Source organism: Loxodonta africana, chromosome 15 (genome assembly GCF_030014295.1).
Source record: "Loxodonta africana isolate mLoxAfr1 chromosome 15, mLoxAfr1.hap2, whole genome shotgun sequence".
Lineage (NCBI taxonomy): Eukaryota > Metazoa > Chordata > Mammalia > Proboscidea > Elephantidae > Loxodonta > Loxodonta africana.
This window is the reverse complement of record NC_087356.1, coordinates 19,482,672-19,507,414: the sequence shown is the minus strand read 5'-3', so window position 1 is coordinate 19,507,414 and position 24,743 is coordinate 19,482,672. Positions and strand designations below refer to the sequence as shown.

General features: G+C 44.7%; 1 protein-coding gene across 3 annotated transcripts in view; it reads left to right on the top strand.

Annotated features, from left to right (window-relative positions):
* Window positions 1-22,742, top strand: part of SPRED2 (sprouty related EVH1 domain containing 2) — a 135,421-nt gene extending 112,679 nt beyond the window's left edge. For all 3 annotated transcript variants that reach the window (XM_010593617.3, XM_023552703.2, XM_023552702.2), the window contains exons 5-6: window positions 8,349-8,498; window positions 11,315-22,742. In XM_010593617.3, the coding sequence (XP_010591919.1) occupies window positions 8,349-8,498; window positions 11,315-11,980 (816 nt within the window). In that variant the 3' untranslated portion in view covers window positions 11,981-22,742. The remainder of the gene's footprint in view (window positions 1-8,348; window positions 8,499-11,314) is intronic.
* The last annotated feature ends 2,001 nt before the right edge of the window (window positions 22,743-24,743 follow it).

The following is a 24,743-nucleotide window of genomic DNA, read 5'->3' as shown; positions in this document are numbered from 1 at the left end:
TGGTATTTCTATTATAGCAGCACTAGATAACTAAGGCAGCTGAGTTTCAGGTAACTGGCTAGTATAGGTGTATGTACTCTCTATCAATTAATAAAATGGAAATAATAGTGTCTTACTCTCCACAGTTTAAAAAGATGAGATGATATATGTGTAAATGAAAAGAGATACAAGTGGGAGGGCTTAACAGAATGTCTCTGGGCTTCTTGAAATTGAGACATTTTAATTGCTTTAATTTGGCCACTGTACATATTGCATGTTTAAAAAAAAAATCCTCCTCTTACTATGTAACATGAGTTTGATAATTGCTGTCATTTAAAGATAAAGGGGCTCCCTTCCATGGTTCCAAGGCCTTCCACGCCACTCCATCCCGAGCTGGGTCTCAGCCAACAGAAGTTAAGGGATGGCACTGATCCCCAGTATCAACTGCAGAGCAGAGGCTGCCCTTCCAAAAGCAGGGCATGTGTATGTATATATGTATCTGTATATACCTTTATATATATATATATATACACACATATACTTTTTTTTTTTTTTAGTAGCACGGGACCCAAGAGGTCCTTGTAATAGGAAAACTATTGCTTTGATTGCATCAGCTGTTGAGATCTATTTTGGTGATGGATTGTAGCAAAAATAATGCAAATTGTGGTCATAACTGCTAGTTAAAAAATAAATAAAGCGGTTGCCGTCGAGCCAGTTCCGACTCCCGCAATCCCACGTGTGTCAGAGTAGAGCTGTTCTCCAAAGGGTTTCCGATGGCTGTGATCTTACGGGAGTAGATCGACAGGACTGTCCTCTGGGTGGACTCAAACCGCAAACCTTTGGGTTAGTAGCTGAGCATTTACCTGTTTCTGCCACCCAGGGACTCCCAGCACTACTTAAGCCACCCCTAAAAATCTACAATACCAGCAGCATCTGCATTCAAGGCAAAAATCCTCCTTAGTCAAACCAAATGAATCCTGTGGCTCTTACATCAACTAAGCAGTGAGCTAAGGCAAACTCCTCTGCCCTGCAGTGTTCTTGGCAGGGTGAGGGCTACACTTGAAGGTGTTAGAGCTTAGACAGACCTTGGGATCATCCAGTGCAGCCCCCTCATTTTACTCTTGAGGAAACTGAGACCCAAAGAAGTTAAACAGCTCGTCCAGGATGAATGGCCTAGCTGGCCTGGTATCGAGGTTTTCCAATTCCGTCAGTCTACTGTTGTTTTGGAGGCCTGGTGGCATAGTGGTTAAGAACTCAGTTGCTAACCAAAAGGTCGGGAGTTCAAATCCACCAGCCGCTCCTTAGAAACCCTATGGGGCAGTTCTACTCTGTCCTGTAGGGTTGCCATGAGTCAGAATAGACTCAGTGGCAACAGGTTTTGGGTGGGTTTTTTCGTTCCCTCTTTTTTTTTTTTTTTTTTTTTTTTTACTGCTGTTTTTGCTTTGCGGTGCTGCATGAGTCCTGGATGATGCGGTCTGCTTAAGCAAATTCTTAACTTTCTATACCTTGTTCAAAAGACGTATAAACCTGTTGACCTCCTGAAATGGCTGCTCAGCGAGGGCTTGGCTCCTTGTGCTGTGTGCTGCCTTCTGCCTGCTCTCGTGTTCCTGGGGACCCTGGGATGATGAAATACTTGTTTGCTCACCTCCCTAAAGACGAGTTATCCCATTTGTCCCCATCCCCAAGAGGGAGAAGAAAATTGCCAATGACCAGTCTTCATGTGGTATCAGCAGTATGCTCAGTAGGGCCATCCTGCTCCTGGAAGCTGTAAGCCAGGTGCCCCTCAGAGTTCCAAGTGTCCTCCTTGAACAAACAGCTCCAGGAACACTTTCCCTTTCCCACAAGCACTGTTTGCCCACTGATAGCTCTTCTGTTCTCTATGCCCACGCCTTTTAGAAAAGCAGATTTACCTGGAAAACCCTGGGAGTCCTCATTTAGCTGAACTGAATGGAGTTGAAGGGATGCACCTATTCCCAAAAATACTTGTTCACTTTGAAGTGCAGGTGGATCCAGCCTGGATGCCCCAAAAGCCCTTGGTCAGCAGCCAGGATGCAGTCCTAGGAGGGGTAATTTAAGCAAACTGTCTTCTCAGCTGGCCTGGCCTCTTGGCTGGGTACTTTCCTTCCCTCCCTGAGCTTTCTGTGGTCAAAGAAGATGGATTTAGTAAAACAAATTTAATGAAAGGCCAGTAGAGAATATCCTAGGAACGCAAAGATAGCTTATGTTGAAAAAGCTGTTAATTCATACATTACTAAAACAAATTAGAGATGAAAAACTGTTTAACCGTCTCAATAAAACCATCTGTCAGAAAGTTGACTCTGACTTATGGTGACCCCATGTGTATCAGAGTAAAACTGCTCTACAGAGTTTTCAGTGGTTGATTTTTGGGAAGTAGATCAACAGGTCAGCTTCTGGGTAGACTGGAACCTCCATCCTTTTGGTTAGCAGCCAAGCACGTTAATCATTTGTACCACCCAGGGACTCCGAGACACCTCGGTCTCGTTGAACCAAACCCGTTGCCGTCGAGTTGATTCTGACTCATAGTGATCCCATAGAACAGAGTAGAACTCCCCCATAGCGTTTTCAAGGATCGGCTGGTGGATTCGAGCTGCTGACATTTTGGTTAGCAGCCAACCTCTTAACCATTGTACCACCAAGGCGCCAATCACCTCAATAGATACAGAAAAAAGTATCTGGTGACATCCAATATCTCCCATGGAAACTCTTAGCAAAATAAAATAGAAGGAACTTTAGAACTTCATTCCCATTATCTTGAAACATCATATTTAATAATTAGAAATTGTCCCACTAAAGTCAGGTTCAAGACAAGCAGGGCCACTCTGACCTGTTTTTCCACATCATGCTGGAGGCCCTGGCAAAAAAATGTAATAGGACAAGAAAAAGAAGATTATATATATTGGAAAGGAGACCTAGCTGTCTTTTGTATATGATATGATTTACTTAGAAAAACCCAGAGAATCACTTGGTAAAGTATTTGTACTTTTATGAGGGAGTTAAGCGAGGTAACCAGATACAAGATCAACATGCAAAATTGGAGGCTTTTCTGTATATCTGCAGGAGCTGTTTAGAAAATGGACATTTTAAGTCTCATTTCATTTTTGCCACAACCTTGAGGAAGATTTGAGCCCATTTTACAGAGGTGAAAACTGGAGTTAGATAGAAGTTAACTGGGCCAAAATCACGCAGTATATACTTCGCAGAGCAGTGATTCAGGTATTCCTCTGGGTTTCTTTCGCTCAGTGCCTCATATTAGGTTGCTAATTCCTTAGTTAGACTTCTTTTTAATAGTGGGCATGCACAATAAGTCAGAGTCAAACCCAGAGGCAAGATGTCTTTGGAGAGTATGTTCACAGGCTACAGTAGCTGGTGCCACAACACTGTCCACGTGTAGGCTGTGGCCCAATGGCCGTGTCCAGCTCACTGCTCACAGCAGGCCACGTGGAAGGCTTGCACTGACCCAGGCTCTCTCAGGATGTGGGGAAGCCACCTCTCTTAGGAGCTGAGGTCCCCAAACGCAGAGTAGCCAAGCCCCGAAGACGTTCTCAGAGGACCTCCACTTCTGATCTTCATAAACACAAAGCTGTTAACAGTTCAGAGACACCCACCAGAGGGAGAGCACATGACCGCCACGTCATTTCATAGCTGCAGGTGGAGATGTCAGGTTGGTCGGTGGCATTAGCCTGTCCACGCAAACGACAGGGAGGAGTTTGAGAATTGTGCTTGTGTGTCTTTGTTGTACATACTTTGGGTAGGCCGTTTTCTCAGGATCTGTGTGGGAACCACAGGCAGCATGGCAGGACAACGAGTTCAGAGGCGAGTTTTCCCCTCCTTTCTTGGAGATGACCCACAGTATACCTCTTTACTTTGTCAGTCACACTCACTACTTTGCAAAGTTTGTCCGATAGTATAGATCAGAACCAAGCCTCAGCTTCCAACACAGCGTCTCTTGTATGTGCTCTTTCCCAGATGTCATGGATTGAATTGTGTCTCCCAAAAAATATGTGTCAAGTTGGTTAGGCCATGATTGCCAGTATTGTGTGATTGTCCACCATTTTGTCATCTGAGGGGATTTTCCTATGTGTCATAAATCCTACCTCTATGATGTTAATGAGGCAGGATTAGAGGTGATTATGTTAATGAGGCAGGACTCAAATCTGTAAGAATATGTTGTGTCTTAAGTCAATCTCTTTTGAAATGTAAAAGAGAGAAGTGAGCAGAGAGATAGGGGGACCTCATACCAACAAGAAAGTAGTACCAGGAGCAAAGCTTGTCCTTCGGACCCGGGGTCCCCACACTAGAAGCTCCTAGTCCAGGGGAAGATTGATGACAAGCCTTCCTTCAGAGCTGACAGAGAAAGCCTTCCCCTGGACCTGATGCCCTGAATTTGGACTTCTTACCTACTAGACTGTGAGAGAATAAACTTCTGTTTGTTGAAGCCATTGACTTGTGGTATTTCTGTTATAGCAGCACTGGATAACTAAGACACCAGAGCTCAGACCAGCCTGGATCACCATGAGTGGCTGGAGCTGGCATCAGGAGCTCTGGCATGCCCTCAGCTTGTCCCTCTGGAGGTGGTGAACTGTGAACATGCCTCTCAAGGTTTTCTGGGCCTTCTTGCTCCTTTGTACAAATGAATCGTTAGATTGGGCAATACCAGAAGAGCTTTCTGGGTCTGATGTCCTCTGGCAAGTGTCTGGGGGGCTTTGCACTTGACTCTGCGTGGCAGGAAGAGGCCCTTGAGGGTCGGGGTGGTAGGATGGGCGTATCAGAAGGTGACATCTCTGATTGGCTCATGAATGCTTGGAAGAACGGGTGTGCCTCACTTCTCTGAATGACTTTCCACACATTGTTGACCTGGACATGGGTCACAGAAAATAGGGTGGATTGAGGGAAGAGATGACTAGCACAGAGGTAACTGTGATATGTTAATGGCTTCTAAGAACTAAACGCTGACTGCGTGTTACGAAGTTCGATCCAAGGGTGACTCCTTAACCTAATAGATGACTGTAATGTGGCCGTTGAGTAAGAATTTAACTCCTGAGGTTCGAATCACACTGGAGGGCCCTTATCTAGTCATTCAGAGGCATTTATTGAGCTCTTTAGAAACCTTTGTATCGTGAGCCATCACCCCCTTATCTCCTAGGTTTGTTTAAAGTAAGAGTGCACCTTCTTACTTGGAGAAGTTGTGTTTGTGATAATCTCAACAAAATACCTCTCAGTAGGATTTGGGCTCACCTGAGTTTGGGAGCAGACGTGGTATATTGGAAATTGCTCTGGGCTCTGTGGCCAGGGAGCCAGTGTTTGAATCCCAGCTCTGCCATTGACCATGTGCTTCCTCCCACCGAGTCTCAGTCGCCTGTGTCTGACCAAACCAAAATACCCATTAACATCAAGATGATACCAACTCATAGGAACTGCCCCATAGTGTTTCTAAGGCTGTAATTTTTACGAAAGCAGACTATCACGTCTTTCTTCCGTGGAACAGCTGGTGAGTTTGAACCATCGGTATTTTGGTTAACAGCTGAGCACTTAACCACTGCACCACCAGGGCTCCTTTACCTAAGGCATCGAGTGTTTTAAAGAGGGAGTGCGGTCTCTGCTGAAACTAAAGAAAGGGGTCCTGGCAAACAGGCAGGAGCTTGGAAGAAAGTAAACACTCTTGTGTACTAGTTTGGTCTCTTTCAGTTCCTGGGATTTGAGGGAGTCCAGTAAATAGCCCTCTTGTCTGAGTTCTGAAGCAACTGAGAAAAAAAAGACCAAAGAGTAAGGCAGATGGGAGGGGTCTTTCACTGATAAGGCCAGTCCTGGCTTACATGGCTTACACCTGTGGGCACATGGACCAGCCAGGACTGAGCCCCAGGATTAGACAGACCTGCCCACCCAGACCCAGGGCACTGGACCTCCAAGGCCTCCCCACAGTGTGGCAGGCCTGGACCTCCAGCAAGACCACGTGGTCAGAAGAATGGTTGGCAACACATACTTTTTGCCAGTTGGGTGGCTCCCAAAGGAAGAAGGAGGGATATTGCCGACTCTGCAGGCACACTTCCACTCCAGTGCCTGTGGGGAGGAATGAGTGAGGGAGCAGAGAAGCCAGGAGTGTTATACAGGTGGAACTGCTTCCACAGGGAAAGAATCAGGAGTGAGGGGAAAGTGCACCCCTGAGACAAACCCCAGGTATTCTGGCTCAGGTTACATCATTGGGACATCCTAGCTGGTGCTGGATTCAGTCTTGACTGGATCCCCCAGCCCAGATGATGCCTGCAGGGCCCGGCATTGCTTGCTTCTGCTTCACTTAGTTCTCAGGCAGGCCCTTTCCCCGCACTCTGGCCGGGACCCCAGGCTTACAGGACCCTTAGATCTTTATTTCCTAGGCAGAGGCAGCATCTCTTCTGCCCTCTACATCAAGAATCTGCCTATACAGGTGAGAGCTGCAAGGGGCAGAGAGCCTAAATCAATGGAGATGTAACAACATGGGTAGAGTGAGAATGGTGACTCAATGTGACATGTGTAACCAATGCCATCAAACTGTTCATGTAGAAACTGTGAGTGGATATATGTTTGGTTGTGTATATTGCCACCAGAAATAAATCAAATAGAAAAATAAGAAAAAGAATCTATGTGCACTCAGAGAAGACCGTGTGTCCATATTTAAGTTAGTCACTGTGGGTAGGGCGACAGGGAACGCCCCCACATCACATGGACCAATCAGAATTAGGAAGAGTCAGATTGGGGGCAGTTCCCCCAAGAGCCGCACTTTGTCGCGCGCTGACCGTGCTGCATCAGGGAACATGGGTGTTTTTTCTTTATCTTACGCTTTTGAAGTTACGTTTTTCTGAGCATTTATGACTTTATAAGTGAGAAGGGAGAGGAGTATAAGAGAAATTTTCATAAATCTGCTTTTAACCCTGTCTTGCCCACAAGGATTTAAGGCAGCTAACAAAAATACGAAGAATAGATAAGCAAGTGAGAGGAGAGAACGTAAGAGTAACACGCAGCAGCAGCCAAGAATGAATGCCTCTGTACTTGCTAGAGGAATCCCTGGGTGGTGAGGATGGTTAAGCGCTAGGCTGCTGACTGAAAGGTTGGAGGTTCAAGTCTACCCAGAAGCACCTCAGAAGGAAGAAAAAAACAAATCCAATTGCCATCTAGTTGATTCTGACTCATAGTGACAGACTAGAACTGATCCATAGGGTTTCCAAGAAGCGGCTGGTGGATTGTAACTGCCAACCTTTTGGTTAGCAGCCGAATACTTAACCACTGGGCCACCGCAAAAGAAAGACCCGGTGTCTGCTTCCGAAAAAATAAGCCATTGAAAACCCTCCGGTGCACAGTTCTACTCTGACACACATGGGGTCACCATGAGTTGGAATTGGCTTGATGGCAATTGGTTTATTCTTGCTAGAAGAATGTCAAGAAAAACCTACATGTCAAGAGAAGCCTTTTCTTTTCTTCTTTTTTTTTGGGGGGTTTGGTGAAAAAGAAAAGATCCGTCCGTCTAAGGAAGCAAAAGTTTGGGGAGGGGGCAAATTTTGAGGGGCCCTGGTTTTAAAGATGGTTGCTAGCTGCATTTAACAAAGCCCATTACGAGTACCTGGGCCCTGGCAAAGGGGTGGCATGAGAGTGACTGTCACCTGGGATCCCCTGGCCTGTGTCACAGAGTCTCAGGAGGGAAGAGGAAGCACTGGTACATTGGGTGGCAGATGAGGCACCTGCGCCCAGGGCCACAGTCCATGCTGATATCTGACCATCTTCCAATTACATAGTCACGGAGGTGCTAGTCTTCACTTACTGGGAAAACAGCTCTGGGGCACCCTCTTGAGATGGTGCTTTCTCCCCTCTGTGCACCCAGGTCTTTTGCAGTCCTCTGTCTCACTCCTAGATTAAAATGATTTCTGAGGCTAGCCCCCAACCCCAAAGTTGACGAGATTTCTTCCTGGAAAGTCAATGCTCACTACCCCCGAAGCATTCTTACCTCTGAGAGTTTCCCAGGTTGGGATTAGCCCCATGTGTAGACAGTAACTTTGCAGGGCCACAAATGAGCGGGGGGCCCTGGTGTGGCGAGCCCTTTCCTGCTTGCTGCTCCCTCATTGGAGAAAAGAAGCGCAACTTTCCAGGGTCTGGTGGCCGCCTTTCTCCGCCCCTTGAACCAACCCCATCATGTTTTGACAGTCTGACCCTCCAGGGGTCGTCTTCCCTCCCACAGTAAGGATAAACTCAAGATTTTGGGAAGTCCAGCAAGATGCTACAACTGGTGAATAGACAGCATATGAATAGTGCATGTTAGGGTTTGATGTGTGGGTTTTTTTGTTTTTGTTTTAATTAACTGTTGGTGCCCTCCCTTCACACAGACAGCTACAGACAGTTCTTCTAACTCCTCTCAGAAGAGGGAACAACCTACTCGGACAATCTCCTCTCCTACATCCTGTGAGCACCGGAGAATTTACACCCTGGGCCACCTCCATGACCCGTACTCCACGGACCACTATCACCTCGAACAGGTAAGCAGCCACCTCATTCCTCTGAGGTCATCAGAGTGGATGGTTCCAGTTCTGGAATGGCCTCCTTCCTCTCCTGTTGACCAAATGCCCTGAGCCCAGGCCTCTTCCACATGCCTTTGTACCCCCACCCCATAGTGAAGGGAGGTGGTGGCAGCTCCCCATGACACAGAGTTTTCTATGAGCTAGCTAGGCACCTCACTAAGCTCTTTATGTACTTAATCTCTTTTAATCCTCACAAATTATCTCACACACACGCACAAGGCAGGTACTCGATATTCCCAGCTTATAGATGAGGAAGTTGAAGCCCGGATGCAGGCCCAGTCTTGCTCAGATACATGTAGCTAGAGTCTGGAATTCAGTGATTCAACAAATATTTACCGAGCAGCTGCTCCGAGGAACAGGTTCCCAAACCAACGGGCACGGACCAGGGCCTGGGCAGGGGGTTGTGCCTGCCAGTCTGCTTTGAAATAAGTGCAAGGAAGCTCAGGGCAGTGAGTTTTTTTTTTTTTTTTTTTTTTTTTTTAACGTAAGGTAGATTTATTCAGCTATCTTTATAAAAATTATTTCATTGTGTGCTTTGTAATGTCTGGTATTAAAATATTCTTTGTTAACATCACATTATGGCAGCAGTAGATGGGAATTCCTTCTTTGACTCTCCTTGCTTTGCAAAGAAAAATATTAGCAAAGCCTGTGTCAGTTCCCATGGTTTGTTTTGAAAGCCCACTGGATTTTTATTTTTCCAAAGTCCAGGAAACTCTGATGTCAAGAATCTGAGTGAGAATTAGGGCAAAAAGTAGGTCAGACATGGCCCCTGCCCTCAAGGAGTTCACAGACTGTCAGGAAGCGGCAGGTAAATCTAGTGTAGTCACCATTATGTGATAAATTTTATAACAACATTGTTGTGACTGTAATGGCAACAGGTATCAAACACTTCCTTGTGCCAGGCTGTATGCCAACACTCGGCCGGTTGTTACTGTTGCTGTTAGTTACCATCAAGTCAGTTCCAACTCATGGCGACCCCATGTGTGCCGAGTATAACTGCTCCATAGGGTTTTCAAGGCTGTGACCTTCCAGAGGCAGATCACCAGGCCTGTCTTCTGAGGCACCTCGGGGTGGGTTTGAACCACTAGCCTTTCTAATACTAGTTGAGCGCTTCATTGTTTACGCCACCCAAGGACTCCAATACCTGACCTAGATTATTTTTTTTCATCCTCACAACAGTCATATACAGTTTTGTAGACAGAGAAACTGAGTCTTAGCAACTTGCTAGTAAATTCTGTAGTGGGGATTTGACCCCAGTGGGTTCGCTTCAGAGCCATACTACTCACCCCTAAAAAAAAACCTTTAGGCCCAAAGGACTCCAAAGCGGGAGATCTAACTCATTGCACAACTGAGATGCCCTGTGCAGGTCAGGCTTACACACATTTATTCAATACATATTTATTCAGTACCTGCTGCTCTGGGCAAGGCACTGTGGTAAACTGTGGTTGGCGTAACTGTAGTGAAGAGTCTTTCACCTTAAGGGAAAAGGCAGTTTGGGTTTGAAGGCTAGGGTGTGTGGCCTTGGGTCTGGCCTGCCTGGGCTCCAATTCCAGATCGGCCACCTACTGTCTGAGATCCTAGCAGGATTTGAACCCAGGCAGTTCGCCTCCGGAGCTTGCACGCTTATCCTTTTCATGTCCATGCATCCCATCTTCCCAGCCAGATTCCAAGGGACTTGTGGGCCTTACGTTTCCTAGGATCCCCTGTTGCTTTTTCAAACATGACCCACAGTGAGAAATGCATTTTATATCGTGACCCAGTACTCACATAGTATATACATACACACAGATGATGACAAGTTTCATGAAACAGTAGTTATCCTTATCGTATACAGTGCACTCTAGTATTCTATTATCCTTATCGTATACAGTGCACTCCAGTATTCTATTTCATTTAAAAAAAAAAAAGCCAATCTTACAAAACAGAACATAGGAGGTATAAAAACAGGCAGAATGAATCAGCTGTTCATGTTCTCCTTCTCGACCTGGTTGTATTCAGCTTGTGAAAATTCAGCAAGCCATACGCCCGTGCTTTTCTCTGTATGTGCTCTACTTCAACACAACAGGGAAAGTGCTGGTCTCAACTTGTTAAGTTGATTCTTTGATGCAGTGTGGATTGAGACTAACAATTTGAAATACATCTTTGACCTATGAGATCGTTCAGTAATCCTAGAATGGGTCACTTTCTTCAAGAAATGCCTTGGTCGAGGGACATGAAAGAAAATCCAGGATAGAATGAGAGAGGAATGTAGAATAAAACTCTTAATTCCTAAAAAGGCCAGAACTACTGGACCAATAGAGACGAGAGAAACCCCTGAGACGATCCTAAGATACCCTTTGAACTTGGAATTGACGCTATTTCTGCAGGTCACCTTTCAGCCAGGTAAACAGTATCACCCATGAGTAATGTGCCCCTTAAAACAGTTACACTACATGAGACCAAATGGTCAACCTTTATCTGAAAGCAAAGATGAGAAGTTAAGGAGGGGGCAGGGAAGCTAGATCAGTGGAAACAGAACAAACAGAATGCAAATAATGAGGATGCTGACACATTGTAAAAATTATAACCTATGGCACAGAACAATTTGTAAAAAAAAATTGTTGAAGGGAAACCTCATTTGCTGTGCAAACTTACACCGAAACACAATGAAATGTTACTGAAGAAAAAAGAAAGAGTTGCCTTGGTAAAGGTGAAAGGCACGTCCTTGGAGAATGGGCAGTAAGGGTATGTTTTGGTCACTGCTGTAACATACTGTCTCCTTTTTCCTGGGGCAGCCGATGCCAAGGCCCTACCGCCAGGTGAGCTTCCCGGACGACGATGAGGAGATCGTACGCATCAACCCCAGGGAGAAGATCTGGATGACCGGCTACGAGGATTATCGGCACGCCCCAGTTAGGGGCAAGTACCTCGACCCCTCGGAGGACGCAGACTCCTACGTGCGCTTCGCCAAGGGCGATGTGCCCAAGCATGACTACAACTACCCCTATGTGGACTCCTCAGACTATGGCCTCGGTGAGGACCCCAAGGGCCGCGGGGGCAGTGTGATCAAGACACAGCCCTCCCGGGGCAAGTCTCGACGGCGGAAGGAGGACGGGGAGCGCTCCCGGTGTGTGTACTGCAGGGACATGTTCAACCATGAGGAGAACCGGAGGGGCCACTGTCAGGACGCACCCGACCCCGTGAGAACTTGCATCCGCCGGGTGAGCTGTATGTGGTGTGCAGACAGCATGCTCTATCACTGTATGTCGGACCCCGAGGGAGACTATACAGACCCTTGCTCGTGCGATACAAGCGACGAGAAGTTTTGCCTCCGGTGGATGGCTCTTATTGCCTTGTCTTTCTTGGCCCCCTGTATGTGCTGTTACTTGCCCCTGCGGGCCTGCTACCACTGCGGAGTGCTGTGCAGGTGCTGTGGCGGGAAGCACAAAGCGGCCGTGTGACTCAGTTTCCTTCCTCCCCGGCCTCCACCCACAGTCACAGGAGAACTTGTCTTTTCCATACTCTCCCGGTCTCCCCTGCTGCCTTCTACTCAAAGGAGCAAGGAGAGCCAGAGGCCTCCCAGCTTCCTGGTTCCGAGGCACCATTCCAGCCTGGGGAACCTGCCGGGTGGACTCTCCACTCAACCCCAGCCATCGTCACTGCATCAGCCACACACCCATGCACACAAGCACACACAGTGTTCTATGGAAAGGAACCTTAGGCATAGACTTTCATGTATTATTAACAATCTGTAATCAAGCTAAATGTCTTATCCATGTGTTTATTTCCTGTTTTTCCTTCCCACCTCTTCCAGTTCAAAGGAGTCTGCTGTCCGAACTGCTGATTTTTGGTGGGTTTTGTAGTTGATTTTTCAAAGAGCATTGCGAGACTCTCTTTTCTCTTGGTTCAGCTTGCCTGTTCCTAGCAAGTGTGGGTTCCTGCGGAAACATGATGTCAGAATGATGAAACGCTACCGCGAGTGTTTTAACCTGCCGTTAGTTATTATGGCTGGGAGGTGAGCTGGTTAACAAACTGGTACCACAAAACAATATCACTTGTTCTAAAGCCAAATTTCCCACCTAAGCTGCAGTGTCTATCTTCAGCTCGTCATCTCCTGTCCACCCCCGCCAAAACACTGTTGAAATTAGTCACTGATGCAAAGCATTAACCTGTAAAATGACTGAGAATCGAGCCTTACCTTCAGATTAACTTGCAAGAATCAGGAAAAACCCTTCAACTGCATCACATCCTCTTGGACCAGGGCTAGAAAGGGATCTAGGTTTCTAGAACCTCCCTAAAAAAAAAAACCAAATCCGTTGCCACAGAGTCAATTATGACTCGTAGCGACCCTATAGGGCAAAGTAGAACTGCCCCATAGGGTTTCCTAGGCTACCATCTTTACGGGAGGAGATCACCAGGTTTTTCTCCTGTGGAGTCGCTGGTGAGTTTGAACCGCCAACCTTTGGGTTAGCAACCAAGCGCTTAACCACTGCACCACCAGCGCATTTTATGAGCCTCCCTAGTTAAAAATAGAACTTTTTAAAATTGTGTCGCCACCACTTCTAAAAATTTAGCAATATTCGAATAAAACACTAATGAAGTAAATCTTGCTTATGGTGTTGCAAACCAGATAGTCTACTCAAACACAAACAGTGCGCCACAAACCAGTTCCAGTTGAGAAACACTAAGATTGTGGTGAATAGAACTATAGGAACCCTCCCTCCCCCCAGTGGCTATTTTATACTATTAATGGGGGAATTTCAAATGTCCTAAATTTGAAGAGTGGTGAGTTGCATTTTGTTTGTGAGTTTTTGTCTGGGGCTCAATTTCGTGTCACCAAATTCTTCATTTATACTTGGGAAAAAACAAGGCCATATATAAAAAATAAAAGAAATCCTCCCAATGCCTAAGTGTCTTTCTCCTGCAACAATAAACCCAGACGTGCCACCTCGGGTGCACGGGTGGTTAGGTCAGCAGACTGGTTGTACCTGCCGTCTTGCCATGTAGGAGGCTTCTAATTAGCTGGAAAAGAGTATTTTTCTAATATATTGCCAGGAAAAGCCAAATCTTCTTAGCAAAGGAAAACGAGAAATGAAGAGTGGTTACCTGTACCTAGCATAGTACAATCAACCTTCTGGAGACCACGGGGCGGCGGGGGGGCAGGCTTGCTGATGCTGGCTCTTCTTCCCACCATGATCTTTCTGCGGCAATTTATTGCCAGCTGAGGGTATAGCCTGCCCTCCCTCTCACCCCTTCCCCACCCCTCCTTTATTGTACACAGGACATCAGTCTTTAAGGAAAGGGACTTTTTTCCAGTCTGCCAATCGTGTTAGGAAAGTGCTAGCCATGCCTATCTTCATGGGAATGTTTTCAGCTCATCTGAAAGCCCATCACAATTCTTTAGTCAGCTCATCGGTGTAAATAACCCAGCATGCTTATGAGTTAGTTGGTAGATGTTTTCATTTGTTGGAGTTACTGGTTTGGGCCTTCCAGTTTAGAAAACGAGCAGAGAGCTGTCAATCTCGATGGATGGAACAAAAGAGAACCTCTTCCATGCCTGGAGAACATCTAGAAAACCTTCAGCCAGCCTCCAAAAGTTGTTGAGAGACCAACTCTCCCCCTTGAGGTGTTTCCTCTGGGTCTTTCTCTAAGGTCTCCTCTCTACAAAGCACAACACTAATATATGTTTTGTTAGATCTCAGTTCAAATGCCCCTATTTATTTCAAGAAGAATACACATCCGGCTGCTTATTGTTTGTCATCTTTATTTAGTTGTTCCTGTCTTCCTTTATCCCTTGTCCTTTTCCACCCCTCTTGGGAGTTATGCTAGTGAATCTTACTCTGGTATACTTTTTGATTTGTGAAGGCAGCGGTTAAGGGCACAAGGACAGACATGGGGACATTTATGTAAATAAGTCTCTCTAATCGCCGCACTGCAGCTGAACAGTGTGTAGTATTTTCCCAGTCAGCTTTGCCATACTGACGTCAATCATTTGAGAGAAATTATTCAGATTTTATTTTTGTATCTGTGGTAACAAAACATTAACCAAAAGATTTTCTGTTTGGAAGCTTCCCCCTACTCCCCCCCCGCCCCAAGCTATTTGCTCACATTAACAAATTAAAGTGCCTGAAGCATAATTCATTCTTTACCTGTATACTAAAAACCCTGTTGTATTGATTTTTTTATAATAAGCCTTTTTACCTCTGTGTAAAAATATATATATACAAGTGTATGATGTACATTTTAGTTCTTAACTTTTTTTTATGGTTTCTAATATGTATGACCAATGTAGCCATTGCTTTAAAAATGTACCATGTAAATATAAACACATCCTATCAGATGACTGTCTTTGGGATATTTATCTGGTTGGAGACAGAGTGGCGGTTGAGCCTCAGCAGAGACGGGCGTTCTTGAACACAGGATGGGAAGGGGTTTCCTTCAGAGAAGGATGTGTGCACACCGGGCTGTTTTTGTGAGGAGGCTCTTCCCGCCTTTGGTTAGGTCATATTCCCAAGAGGACTCTCCAGCTCCTTGGGCTCCATGCCTCAAGCAAAAGGAATGCTGTGTGTCGAAGCCCCGGGAACACCCCCTCTTCCTAGGCCTGGCTTCCCCCACGTGTGCTCCTCAGAGGGAACAGCTGTACTTCCTCTGAGCTGTTTTCCACCAATTCCTGCTGACCCTCAGGGGTGGGTGGGTGTGTGTCAACTTCGGGAGACAATTTCTCACAGAAAACAATTGTTAGAACTCTAAGACCCTTGGTCTTCTAAGAGCATCTCTACTTCAGTGAAATGTGGCCCACTTCCCCTTCCAGTGGGTTCTGTGGATGCTCAGACGTTAGGGTCACAATCCCCTAGAGGAAATACAATGTGGGGCTTTTTTTAACAGTCACAGGAAAGTTTCAGCTCCTTCACTTCAGAACCAAGTAAACTAGTTGCCACCCAAGCAACTCCGATTCATGGTGACCTCGTGTGCGTTGGCATAGAACTGTGCTCCAGAGGGTTTTCAATAACTGGTTTTTTGGAAGTAGACTGCCAAGCCTTTCTTCTTCTGAGGCACCTCTGAGTGAACTCGAGCTGCCAACTTTTCAGCTAGTAGCCTGGGCAGGTTAACCATTTACAGCATCCCAAAACCCCAGAGAACCAAGTAGAGTGCTTAAAAAGAGATGTCTAGAGGAGCTCCCCTCATCTTATTTTTAACTTTTCTGGAATGACTTTTCCTAGCCTCCCGCAAAGGTGAACAGCACGGGGAGAAGCCGGAAGTTAGAAAGTAGGGGGAGCTCCAGAGCTGGGGACAGCTAGAAGACCTAAGATCTTACTCGACCCTCACAACCCTCCAGCAACCCCAGCCCAGATAGCCCCTTCCTGTTATCCCTGATTTACAGTTGAGCAGCTGAAGCTTAGAAAGGGTCAGCTGCTAACGTAACCGGCAGTCGCACACAGCATGGACAGACCCTGACTGAGCCCAAGCCTCACTCTGCCTCCTCTGTCCCTCTTCTTCCCCTTTTCAGGCTAGAATCGCAAAGCGCCTGGGGTCCTGAGCGCCAGTCAAGAGCCTGCCGCACATTCCTGCCCTCGCCCCCTCTGGCAGCCTCAGGAATAGCTTGCGGTCCTTATTGTCCTTATTGTCCTTATTGTCCTGAGTGCTAGGCCAGGAGCTAGGAGCACCACACAGGTCACCTACTTCAAGCCTCCACAAAGTAAAAACCCACTGCCACAGAGTGGATTTCACTCATAGCAACCCTATAGGACAGAGTAGAACTGCCCCATAAGGGTTTCCAAGTAGTGGCTGGTAGATTCGAACTGCCGACCTTGGGGTTTGCAGCCGAGCTCTTAACCACTGCACCACCAGGGCTCCTAGCAACCCTATAAACCTGTTGCTGTCCAGTCAACTCGACTCATAGCAACTCTATAGGAGAGGGTAGAACTGCTCTACAGGGTTTCCAAGATTATAACTCTTAGGAAAGTAGACTGCTACTGCTTTCTCCCGCGGAGCTGCTAGTGGGTTCTACCCGCCGACCTTTCGGTTAACAGCCGGCAGCTTTAACCATGGCGCCACCAGGGCTCCTCCTCTGCAGAGTAGAGGGTGCGTTTCCATTTTACAGGAGAGAAACGGGAGCTCAGCAAGGTCGCTGGAGCGTGGCTGCCCCTCCTGTGGGCAGGTGACTGCACCTTTCGGAGCCTCTGAGAATAGTACCTACCCTCACCCTATTGTGAAGGTGAAAAAATGTGGTGTCCTTACTCTGGGGTAAACAGAAGGTGCTCCATAAATGCTAGTTTTTTCCTCAGTTCCTCCTTTATCTGGGATTCGAGCCAGCATCAAGAGCTGGAGGGGACAACCTCTTTCAAAACGCACAAGCCGAACAAAGTACACTGGACATTTTGTGAGTATTTAGACCTACAACCTACTGTTGAGATTTTTTTCCCCTACCTCTCTGCGATTCTAAATTTGGTTTCATTCTTTTCTGGCCCTCCCAGAATATGTTAGTGGCCCAAGTGACAGCTGAAGAAATGCACTAGCTAGGTTGGCTATGTTCCTTGGGAGATGAGAAATGCAACCTGGGGAGGGCTGGGTCCATCTCAGCGCCCTACCTTGCAGAGCACAGCCTGCTGGGACTTCCAGCCCCCATCTGGGGCCTTGGGGGCACCCCTGCAAATCACTACCCTCTACTACTAGGCCTCTGCTCCTCCCCTCTGCTGCTTCCCCTGTGCTGGCTACCAGCGCCCTCCCCAAAGATTAACACCCGCCAGAAAATCAGGACATCTTCCCAGGGGAAAAAGTTGCTGGAGGAGGCTCACAGGGCCGTTTGTTATTTATAGGTGGCATTAGCACCGGCAATCAATCCCCGGGCCCTCAATGTAAATGCCAGCCAGAGCTTGTAGAAGTGGGCCTGCCACTTCAGGTGTTCTTATTGCAGGCCTGTTGGGCTTGCTGATTTGTGGGGTGAGATGATGTGTGGCCGATGGTTAGAAATGCCACTTGTTGTTTGCTTGTTTAGGCCTAAACCAGATGTGTGGAATGAGGGGTGACGACCCTGGTGACATCTTTTTTTCTTTCTTTCTTTCTTTTGTTTTATTGTGATAAAAATATACGTAACAAAATTATTTGCCAATTCAACATTTTTCTCTGTAATTCAGTGAGATAGATTACGTTCATCATGTTATGCAACCATTAAAAAAAAATTTGCCGTCAAGTCAACCCCAACTCATAGTGACCCTGTAGGACAGAGAAGAACTGCCCCACAGGGTCTCCAAGGCTGCAGTCTTTACAGAAACAGACTGCCACACCTTCCTCCCAGGGAGCAGTTGGTGGCTTTGAACTGCTGACCTTTCAGTTGGAAGCCCAGCACTTAAGCACTGTGTCACCAGGACTGCTTGTACAACCACTGTCCTTTTCCAAATTATTCCACCACCATTAACAGAAACTCAGTGCCCCCAAGCAAGACCCATTTCCCCCTCCCTGCTACCCCTTGTAACCACTAATAAAATTTCTTCTCTATCTATACATTTGCTTATTTCACATAAGTGGGATCATGCGACATTTGTCCTTTCGTGTCTGGCTTATTTCACTCAGTTTAATGGAATCCCTGGGTGGCGCAAACAGTTGAGTGCTTGTCTCCTAGCAGAAAGGTTGGTAATCCACCTTCCCAAAGGTACTTTGGAAGACAGGCCTGGCGATCTACTTCTGAAAATCACAGCCTTGAAAACCTTATGGAGCACAGTTCCACTCTGACCACATGGGGTTGCCATGAGTCGGTGTCCACTCAATGGCAACTAACAACGTTTTCAAGGTTCGTCCATGTTGTAGTATGTATCAGGACTTCATTTCTCTTCATGGCTCAGTAATACTCCATTGTGTGGGTATACCACATTCGTTTATTCATCTGCTGATGGACATTTAGGCTGTTTCCACCTTTCAGCTATCGTGAATAGTGCTGCAGTTAACACTGGTGTATGAGTATCTGTTCTTGCTTTAAATTCTTTTGGGTATATATCTAGGATTGGGATTGCTGGGTCACATGATAGCTCTGTATTTAACTTTCCGAGGAACTGCCAAATTGACTTCCACAGTGGCTGTACCATTTTGTATTTCCACTGGTGTAGTGGTTAAGTGCTACAGCTGCTGACCAAAGGGCTGGCAGTTCGAATCCGCCAGGAGCTCCTTGGAAACTCTATGGGGCAGTTCTACACTGTCCTATGGGGTCGCTCTGAGTCGGAATTGACTCAAAGGCACAGGGTTTGGTTTTTGGGTTCATCAGTACCTGTTATTTTCCATGTTTCTGATCATAGCCATTCTAGTAGGGATGAACTGGTATGTTGTTGTGTTTTTGATTTGCATTTCCCTAAGGTAGTATAGGAAACCCTGGTGGCATAGTGGTTAAGTGCTACAGCTGCTAACCAAAAGGTTGCCAGTTCAAATCCACCAGGTGCTCCTTGGAAACTCTATGGGGCAGTTCTACTATATCCTATAGGGTTGCTATGAGGCAGAATCAACTCGAAGGCAATGGGTTTGGTTTTTTTTTGCTTTAAGATAGGACAGTGGTTAAGAGCTATGGCTGCTAACCAGAAGGTAGGCAGTTCGAATCCACCAGTCACTCCTTGGAAACCCTATGGGGCAGTTCTACTCCGTCCTATAGGGTTGCTATGAGTCAAAATCAACTCCACAGCAATGTTTTTTTTTTTTTCCTTTTTTTTTTTAAATGACTAATAACATCAAGCATCTTTTCATGTGCTTCGTTACCTTTTATATAATATTCTCCTTAGAAAAAGGTCTATTCAATTCCTTTGCCCATGTTTTGATTGAGTTGTTTTTTGTTGTTTCTGGTGACATCTTCCACAACCAAATACCAGTCTTAGCCATGTGAATCAGTCCTCCCACACTCCCCCTACCCTTGTCTTCTCAGCTGGAGCAGCCGCCAAACTAGTGGTTCCCTTGAGGTGAGCTGACTGCCTAAAGGGCAGTGCTGGGGGGCAGACAGGCTCTGCATATTTATAAAGAGGGAAAAAAAAAAGCAGTTATTATGTGATAGCCATGCTTGCTTCCCTTTTCCCCTCTTATTATGCCCCTTCTCTCATTTTTTCCCCCCCAAAATTTCTGGGGAAGTATTTTCTTTCTGATTATAGAAGTGATACATAGTCATTGTAAAAATGTCATACACTGCAAAAATATGAAAAATGAATGTCTCCACTATCCAACCAAAGGAAACCACTATGTGTCCATCTGGACTTTTCTATGTATTTATACACAGATATGTGTGAGTGTGTACGTGTAAGCACACGCACATGTGTTACCTATACTGCTCTGAAACCTGTTTTTTTGCTCTTGCTTTTACTTAAAAATATCTCAGACACCTTTGCATATGAATACATACAGATTTACCTTATCCTTCTTAGCAGCTTCATAGTGTTCCATGATGTGGCTGTGATATAATTTACTGACCCAAACATCTATGGCAATATCAGCTGTCCTGGTTTCTCCTTAGTATTGCAATGAGTGGCTTTACAAAAGCAGAAATTGATTTTCTCACAGTTCAGAAGGCTAGAAGTCTGCATTCAGGGTATCGGCTCTTGAGGAAGGCTCTTTCTCTGTAGACTCTGGGGGAAGCGACCCTACATAAAGAAGAAAATAAAAATCAGCTGAAATTCTCTAAGAGATTTACACAACAGCTGTTTATGCTTTCTGTTATGTTTAATGAGTTTTACTGCCCACAACCACACTCTTACTGTAGTATTCCCACTCTGGGCTTCTTGGTTACTTGGACTAACTCTTCAGATAGTTTTCTTAGGAAGGGTACAAAAAATAATTTTATTTTCCGAGTTGTTGCATATCTCAGAATGTCTTTTTGTTGCAGACACATGTGTCCAAGAACTTGGCTGAGTATAGCATTCTTAACCAACAACATTTCCCCCTCTAAGTTCTGTATATATGAACTTTTTTTCTTTTTGTTTTTTACTGTTGTGATAAAGGCCACTGCCTTAATGCTCATCAAGGCAGGGGCACCAAACTGTGCCAGCCATCGTATTTTTCACCACCAGGCAAAGAAAATCCAAATTTCACTTGCTGCTGTGAAAAAAACTTGCCTAATTTTTGCCTATTGGTAACATTTTTTTTTTTAAGCTGAATCTTGTAATTAAAGCCTTTTGCCTGTATATGCCATTGATTTTTTTCTGAAACTCAGTGATCCCTTTCAGTTGGTAGAATCAGATTTTTAACTCTGCAGAGTTTTCTTCTAATATGTCTTTCATTATTGTTTCTGCTCCTTAAGGCTCCAGTTTCTTCCTCTGAGATATGTAACTCATAGATTGCCTAATTAGTTTTCCTTACCCACTGTCTTCTCTCATCACTTTCATCTAGCCCTTTTTAAAAATTTCACTTTGGGACAGTTTCTCATCTTTGTCCTCTTTAAGATGAATTGTTTTTGCTATAGTGACCATTCTCAATGTGTGGTCTACAGGATTCGGCGGGGGTGGGGGGGGCAGTCCATGGAATATTACTCAGCCATAAAGAGAAATGAAGTGTGGATACATGCCGTAACATGGATCAACCTTGAAAACATTAAACAAAACAAAACCCATTGCCATCAAGTCAATTCTGACTCATAGTGACCCTATAGGACAGAGTAGAACTGCCCCATGGAGTTAGTTTCCAAGGAGTGCCTGGCAGAACGTTATGCTGAGTGAAATAAGTTGGCCAAAAAAGGACAAATATTGTGTGATCCTACTTCTATAAAATACCTAGAATAGCAAGTATACAGAGACCAAACCTTATTAGTGGTTACCAGGGGCAGGCAGGAGGGCAGGAGAAAGAAGGATTCAATGCTTAGGGGACCCTGAGCTTCTGTTAAGGGTGATGGTATAATTTGGGAATAGATAAGTGTGGTGATTGAACACGATGAACATAAAGTTACTGAACTGTACCTGTGAAGATTGTTGAAATATCAAATGTCCTGTTACATACATAATTAGTCCCAATTAAATTTTTTTCAAAATAAAATGCTAAAAAATTTTTAAATAAAATGTAAGTAAAAATAATAATATTATTTGTTTCACTGTGTTAACATTTGCACTGATGGTGCAAAAGCAATGGAAGGTAAAAGAGCTGGTGCCTTGACAGTCACCGAGGCAGGGGCACCAAACTGCCAGGCACGCTCTTTAAAAGAAAATGCAAGTTTCACTTAAGAACGTGCTTGATGAAGCAATAAATATTACTAATTTTATTAAATATCAAGCCTTGAGTTCACATCCTTTTACTATCCTGTGTGACAAAATAGAATGCACGCGTAAGTACGTCTGCTACATGGTGAAGTAGGTTAGTTATCTCAAGGAAAAGACTTCGTGCAATTGTTTTGAGTTGCAAGCTGAACTAGCTGCTTTTTTCATGGGACACTACTTTTACTTGAAAGAATGACTGACAGATGGTCATCATGGTTATGTTGCTATGGTGATTCATACGTGGCTATTTGGCAGACATTTTCTCAAAAATGAGCAAAGAGAGCCTGCCATTTTGAGGAAGACAACTGATAGTATTTGCTGCCAGTGATAAAATTTGAGCATTCAAGGAAAAATTGGAATTTTGTAAAACATGTATCTGCCATTATTGGCTTGGCAGCTGCCCAACAGTTAAAGACTTCTCTCATAAAATTGGTGGTGATATTAAGAAATGTGATCTTTTTTTACACCGTATAATGAAAATGAAATGCGTCAACATTCAGAAGATCTACGTAACTCGTAGAACCAATATTCCCCAAGCGACCAGTGTGTGATGTTACAAAATCATGCACGGGTAAAAGATCCTCTCAAAGTGCAAGAAAACTAATGGGTTTTGATATAATAAAGTGATATAGCTTCAGATTCTACATCGCAACTAATTTTAAGAAGCCACCACTTGTGGGTTTTGGTGTAGTAGCAAAGAAGACTACTCACAATAATCTGAAAAGGCTATTAAAATTATCTTCTTTTTTCCAACAACATTGCCTATGTGAGGTCAAATTTTCCTCACATACTTTAACCAAAACAACATATCACAACAGATTGAATTCGGAAGCAGATGTGAGAATCCAGCTGTCTTCTATTTAGCCAGACACTAAATAGATTTGCAAAAATATAAAACAATGACTCTCTTCTCACTGAAATGTTTTTCATTTTGAAAATATAGTTGTTTTTCATTAAAAAATGTTAACATGTGTTATGATTATTGTGCCCCCAAAAAGTGTGTGTCAACTTGGCTAGGCCATGATTCCCACTATTGTGCGATTGTCTACCATTTTGTCATCTGATGTGATTTTCCTATGTGTTGTAAATCCTACCTCTCTGATGTTAATGAGACAGGATTAAAGGCAGTTATGTTAATGCGCCAGGACTCAATCTACAAGATTAGGATGTATCTTCAGTCAATAAAAAGAGACATAAAAGAGAGAAGCCAGCAAAGAGGCTGAGGGACTTCATGCCACCAAGAACGAAGAACCAGGAGAGGAGCACATCTTTTGGACCTGGGGTATCTGCACTGAAAAGCTTCTAGACCAGGGGAAGATAGATGACAAGGACCTTCCCCTAGAAGAGACAGAGAAAGAGAGCATTCCACTTGAACTGGCGCCCTGAATTTGGACTTCTAGCCTTCTAGACAGTGAGAGAATAATTTTGTTTGTTAAGGCCATCCACTTGTGGTATTTCTGTTATAGCAGCACTAGATAACCAAGACATTGTGTAACCCATAAAAACCAAAACCAAAACCATTGCCTCGAGTCAATTCTGACTCATAGTGATCTTATAGGTCAGAGTAGAACTGCCCCATTGGGTTTCCAAGGAGCGGCTGGTAGATTTGAATTGCCAACATTTTGGTTAGTAGCCGAACTCTTAACCACAGCGCCACCAGGGCTCCAAGACAACGTGTAAAGAGTTTATTATTTTTATCTTTTAGTGAATTTTAAATTTCTGTTTTTATTTCTAACGCGGTAAATATCAATAGCTGTAGCCCACTTAAACAAAAGCTCTTTGGGGTCCTCGATATTTTTGATAGAGTTTATTTTTTAGAGTAGTTTTAGGTTTACAGAAAATTATGCAGACAGAACAGAGAGTTTCCATATACCCCCTCTCCCTCCTGCACACTGTTTCTCCTTTTAACGTTTTGCATTAGTGTGGTACATTTGTTACAACTGATAAATCATTACTGATACATTATTATTAACTGAAGTCCATAGTTTGCATTGGGCTTCATTCTATGTGTTGTACAGTCCTGTGGCATTTGATAAATACATAATATCATGTGTCCACCATTACAGTATCATGCAGAATAGTTTTCCTGCCCCCAAAATGCCCTGTCTACCTATTCATCCCCTCCTTTTCCCCCTTGAAACCCTGGCAACCACTGGTTTTTATTTTGTTTTGTTTTTAAATACTTTATAGCATTTTAGGTGAAAGTCTACACAGCAAATTAGGTTTGCATGTAACGATTTGTGTACAAAAGGTTCCATGACACTTAAATTTTCGTAATGTGTCAGCGTTCTCATTTTTTCCATTCTGTTTGTTCTGTTGCCATTGATCTAGTTTCCCTGCCCCTCCATGCCTTCTCATCTTTGCTTTTGGGTAAATGTTGACTGTTTGGTCTCATTTAGTTGATTGTTCCAAGGAGGCTATTCCTCATGGGTGATATTGTTTGTTTTATAAGCCAGTGTATTATTTGGCTGAAAGGAGACCTCTGGGAGTAGCATCAGTTCCAAGTTAAAACGGTATCTTAGGGCGATAGTCTCAGAGATTTCTCTAGTTTCTATCAGCCCAGTAAGTCTGGCCTTTTTTAGGAATTTGAGTTTTGTTCTACTTTTTTCTCCCATTCTGTTTGGGACCTTCTATTGTGTCCCTAGTCAGAATGGTTGGTAATAGTAGTTGGGCACCGTCTAGTTCTTCTGGTCTTCGGCTAGAAGAGGCCGTGGTTTGTGTGGGCTATTAATCCTGTGGACTGACTTCTTTGAGCCTTTGGTTTCCCTCATTCTCTTTTGCCCCAGATGGAAAGAGACCAATAGTTGTATCCTAGATGGCCACTCGCAAACTTTGGGACCCCAGATGCTACACACTGAACTAGGATGTAGAACATTATCTTTATGAACTGTATGAACAATTGACTGAGTTGTCCCACAAGACTATGGCCCCAAACCGTTTAACCCACCCAAAAAACCAATCCTACGAGATGTTTGGATATGTCTCTGTAACTGTGCCTCCTATGTGCTTTATACCT